At 38.6% G+C, this 5,185-nt stretch overlaps 1 protein-coding gene across 1 annotated transcript in view; it reads left to right on the top strand.

Moving 5' to 3' along the window:
- The window catches only part of PAK1IP1 (PAK1 interacting protein 1), a 16,844-nt gene that overhangs the window by 3,680 nt on the left and 7,979 nt on the right, over positions 1-5,185 (top strand). The window contains exons 2-7 of the mRNA XM_019543482.1: positions 594-756; positions 1,426-1,546; positions 1,650-1,724; positions 2,454-2,506; positions 3,383-3,528; positions 3,622-3,719. Of these exons, the coding sequence (XP_019399027.1) occupies positions 594-756; positions 1,426-1,546; positions 1,650-1,724; positions 2,454-2,506; positions 3,383-3,528; positions 3,622-3,719 (656 nt within the window). The remainder of the gene's footprint in view (positions 1-593; positions 757-1,425; positions 1,547-1,649; positions 1,725-2,453; positions 2,507-3,382; positions 3,529-3,621; positions 3,720-5,185) is intronic.

The following is a 5,185-nucleotide window of genomic DNA, read 5'->3' as shown; positions in this document are numbered from 1 at the left end:
GGTAAGACTAACTGGCCTATAGTTTCCCGGGTCCTCCTTCCTGCCTTTTTTGAAGATGGGAACCACGTTGGCCCTCTTCCAGTCCTCCAGTACCTCACCAGAGCACCACGAGTGCTCGTAAAGCCGTGCCAGGGGACTTGGAATGACCTGGGCCAGTTCCTTTAGAGCTCTAGGGTGGAGATCATCCGGACCGGGTGACTTGAATATGTCCAACCCCTCCAGAAGCTCCCTAACTAAATCCTCGCTAACCTGTTTGCACACCTAACAGTGCTAATATTATGTGGCACCCTTAAAAAGTTCTCGCAGCAGCTCACTGTGTCGTGGCACTCTAGTTGAGATTCACTGGTCTAACCACTAGTATTATACTTTCTGCAACTTGTGATACTGTAAGTAGTAGGAAACGTGGAGTGTCACTTCAGTCACTTATAACTATTTTGTATAATTGGCAAAACATTCATAATTGTTTTGTTGTACTGTAAATGTGAGTCTTCAGATAGGTGCTGTTACCAGTGGGTTAACCGCAGACAGCTAGAGCACATTACTTTGTGTGTGCTTCAGAAAACAAGCTTGTTTATTTTGTATTTAATTTTCAGAACTGGACAGCTGTTCCTGACTTTACCCATCATGCCCACACTGCCTCATTATCAGCAGTTGCTGTGAATAACAGATATGTAGTTACTGGTAGTAGGGATGAGACAATCCAAATCTATGACATGAAAAAGAAGACAGAGTATGGGGCATTGCTGCAACATAATGGTAAGGAAATTTATCTTACAGGTATTAATGACAAATTCCTCATCACCAGTAAGCTATGTACCAAAGCACTGTCAATTTTAATAGGTTTTTACCAAAGAAAAATGCGAATGAAACCAAAGTGTGCGTAGGTAAGTAAATGAGACTTACCTGAGAGAATGAGGGTTCAGATAGAATTCAGAGGGAAATGCTGCTCCTTTGCTTCAGAGGAAAACAATAGAAAGACAACAGTTATTTTAATATTGTGATAAAACTAACTTACAGAAAGAAGAATGTAATAAATCAACTAGTATTATTCTAATGAGTAGAACAAATGCCTGGCTGGCCTGTTTGGATGCTAGGGGTAAGCTGTTCTTCACAGCTATTTATGTATTACTGTATACTTTATGTCTTTCATTATTCTTGCCAACACTGAGTGCTGTGTACTTGCAATCTTATATCTCCTAGGTACAACCAACAAGAATTGTATGAAGATATACATGCATTACTGGTGTCATCCAAAAATTAAGTCAACCTCAAGTCATTCTTTTCTTGCACTTCAAAATATAATGTTATATGTGGTGCTCTTAGATGCTTTGAAGTTTATAATTGAAATACCGAGGGTTATGAAGCTAACATTTTCAGTCTGTACCTGGCTATTCAAAGTGTACTGTTGCTAATCTTGATCTGCAGGCACAGTGACTTGTCTGGAGTTCTATGGTAATGTACACTTATTGAGTGGAGCTGAAGATGGACTAATTTATATTTGGAACACAAAGAAATGGGAATGTCTTAAATCCATTAAAGCACATAAGTGAGTGTTTTGAATTTGCTTATTTGCATTAATTTTATATTATACATATACACAGACACAGAAAACATGGCTAATTTCTTATTGTTGTATTGACTTTCATTAGGGGGCATGTGACATCCCTGTCTATTCACCCTTCTGGAAAATTAGCTTTGTCAGTAGGAACAGACAAAACATTAAGGTAAGTCAGAACTACTTGACCCTGTTAGTTCAATTTACATCAAAGGTGTAAAACTCATCCAGATTTGTGGGCTGGACGAAGGGCACAGGGCCAGTCTCTGGGCTGAATCAAGCCTTCAGACCAGCCCCGCATGCCAGACATAGCCCACACCTCTGATCCAGTGGCACACTGGATCTGACACAGAACCCGACTGTGGCCCTGATCCAGTCAGGCCCTGGATCCAGCATGCAGGGCTGGTCCAGCCTTGTGCCATGTACAGCTCTAACTGAAAGGTTCTGTGTGCTGTATGCTGCACACAGGATTGGTTCTAGCACATGCTGCATTGCAGTAGGCATCGCTGTGGGCTGGATGATATGGGTTTGTGGGTCAGATCTGGCTGTCAGGCCAGATCTTTAACATCCCTGGTTTATGTCTTGTTCTGTAAGCAAAAACTATATATTGTGTTTTACATAAGTACGTTTATGTAAGTCACATTCTTAGTCTAAACAAATGCGTAGGCATCAATTTGAAGAGGAAATCACTGGAAAAGAGTAGCTTTTAAAATAAGCGATGCAAATTTAACTGTACAGAAACAAAAATGTCTAGTGTTTAAATCTTCTTGATCATATGATATAGTATAATGGAGTCCACTCAAAAGCTCCTCTTCAGTGCCAGGAGTTGGTAACATACTTTAATTTATCTTAGCTATTTTTAAGTTTCATCATTCAAATTGTTTGTGTTGTTTCACAGAACATGGAATCTTGTAGAAGGACGATCTGCCTTTATTAAAAACCTGAAACAAAGTAAGTATCAACATGGATTTACATTCTAGTAGAATTAGAGTCTTAGCAAATGATATACATTGGGTAACCTGTGACTTAGAAATGACTGATTTTTAAATTATTCACTCTGACTTGACTAATTCACTCTGTTCCATTTTTAATAAAGATTTGTAACTGTATCTGCAATATTGAAATTCTGCTGTTAGCAGGCTGTAATGATGCTAAAATAAAAATCTCATTAACTGCTAGAAAGGTTCCTTGCCAGGCAATTTTAATTTAATTCTTTAACTATTATAACACTTCAGATTACCCAAACAGAATTTTTTTTTAGGAAAGCAATTTGATTTTTACTATTCATTCTATTTTATATTTTATTACTTGTTTCGAGCTTTTCTCTCAGTTTGTACACAAGAACTTGTTAGCTTATTTTCAAAGGATTTTCATTTCAGGTATTGTTAACCACATGGATTGCAAACATTGTAGAAGAAAATTTGCTTATTTACAAATATAATTTACTAGAAATTTTGTTAATTTTGTAATTTTTTTTTTTTTTAACAAGACCTAAATACTTAGACCTAGCAGTCTCCCTTTTAAAAATCTATTTGGTTACTACTGGAATAAATCCAATTTAATATCAGAGTCTGATAAGCTTTCTTCTTCCAGCTAGGCATATAGGTTTCATTCCTGTAAAGGCTTAATAATATGCTTATACTTGCTACCAAATATACCATTGAAATCCAAAGGTAAAATCAAAGCACTTGCATAGGTGTTTGCAGGACCGAGTCATATGAAGAATGTGTTAAAGAGTATGGTGAGGATGTCTAACATGAAATTGTGGAGAGACTGGTTATTAATACTATTGAAATATTTAATTTTTTTTTACTCGTAATTATTTAGATGCGCACATAATCAAATGGTCCCCCAGTGGAGAGAAGTATGTGGTGGTGATATCTAATAAAATGGATGTCTACAAACTTGACACTGCATCTATCATTGGTACCATCTCAGCTGAAAAGAGAATTTCCTCAGTTCGATTTATAACAGTAAGTACAAAAAGGGAGGTGTTGGGAAGCTAACTTGTTTAAACATTTCTTCAGTGATTTTAAGTGAATGTATTTCTTCCTACCCTTTTTAAGGATTCTGTTCTCGCTATTGCTGGAGATGATGAAGTTGTAAGGTTGTACAACTGTGAATCCCAAAAGTGCCTTTGTGAATTTAAAGCTCATGAAAACAGGTATTTGTCCTCTTGTATTCCTTTAAAAGTCGTGGCACTACTTATACTAGCCCGTTTAATGGCAATGTTCTGCACATCAGCTGTAGAAGTTTATTTTTAAGAAAGAAAAGAGTATTGAATGGTTTCAATGTACTGAGTTGCAGATTCGGTTTGCATACTTCTGTATTCTCACTATGAATATGGATGTGCACACACTTTCATATGAATTGCAGAGACATGGTTTTGTGCAATTAATATTAATAGCTCAGTATTGGATATATGATAAACTTGGAAGAAATTCTTTTCCCCACAGCCGGTAATTAACTTGTGGAACTTACTGCCGCAAGATGTTGTAGAGGCTGATAATCTTAACCAAGTTCCAAAAAGGATTTGGGCAAATTCATGGAGGACAGGTTCATTAGTAAGTGCTAAACATGATAATAAAGAGTGCAGCTAGGCCTCTGAATGCTGGAAGCTGAAGCTACAAGGGACTAGTACCTAACTTTAGCAGTGGGTGAGGGGACATGAATCCAGGATGCTGTCTAAGCAGGGGTGCTGGAACAGGAGTGGAGAAGTGTGTGTGTACACGCATGCCTGCAGCCAAGGGGATTAATCCTGCTGCTGAACTAGGTGTTTTGTATTGTTCAGAATGGTCGCCAGTAATACTCTGGATCCCTCCTGCCTGCACCCCAGGGATGCTGGGCCACTTCCTATCACTCACTGTTAACCAGGCAGATCCTGGAGCCCCATTGCCAGACATGGCTCTGCTGCCCAGAGTGTAGAAAATACTGGTTACACCTCTTCAGGGGACAGATCAGCCTGGCTAGGTCCTGTATGTATACTGTACTCTTAGTCTTAGCATCTGTGCTGTGCCGCTGTGAAATACAGGAGGTTAGTGGACTAGCTGAAACTGTGGCTTGACCTAGTATGGCATTTTTTGTGCTCTTGAGAATTTGAATTAATTTATTCATCTAACTCTTGTAATGAAAGAAGCTCAACCCTTTCCTGATAACGCCTTACAGAGTGGGAGGGAAGCAAAGAGAAAAAGTGCTAGGGAATCACTTAATTTTTTTTATTCTGGTACAGGTTTTTTTTACCCATACACTTATATGCCAGTGTTTATACACAGAAGCGTCAGCTTGCACCTGTTTTCTAAACAGTGCTACATTTCTCAGGATTTTTATCCAGAGTTGCAACAAATTACATCTTCTTTAATTTTTCCTTTGGAGTACATGTCAAATAGTTTTTACTAGTGATAAAAAATGGAGGTTCTGTGGTCAGTGAACCCCTGGCACCAGGCCTCAGAGTGGGTCTAGTTAAGGACTGCATTTTTTGATTCTGTCATCTGGCACAGTAGTCTTAGTCTAGGCTATAGATCTGCTGCTGCTTTAACTACGGTGTCTGTGTTATAATAGTTTCATAGTTTGTAGGGTCGGAAGGGACCTGAGCAGATCATCTAGTCCGACCCCCTGCCATGGCAGGAAAGA

This window comes from Crocodylus porosus, unplaced genomic scaffold (genome assembly GCF_001723895.1).
Source record: "Crocodylus porosus isolate Cpor-Errol unplaced genomic scaffold, CroPor_comp1, whole genome shotgun sequence".
NCBI classification, from domain to species: domain Eukaryota; kingdom Metazoa; phylum Chordata; order Crocodylia; family Crocodylidae; genus Crocodylus; species Crocodylus porosus.
This window is presented reverse-complemented; position numbering and strand designations above follow the sequence as displayed.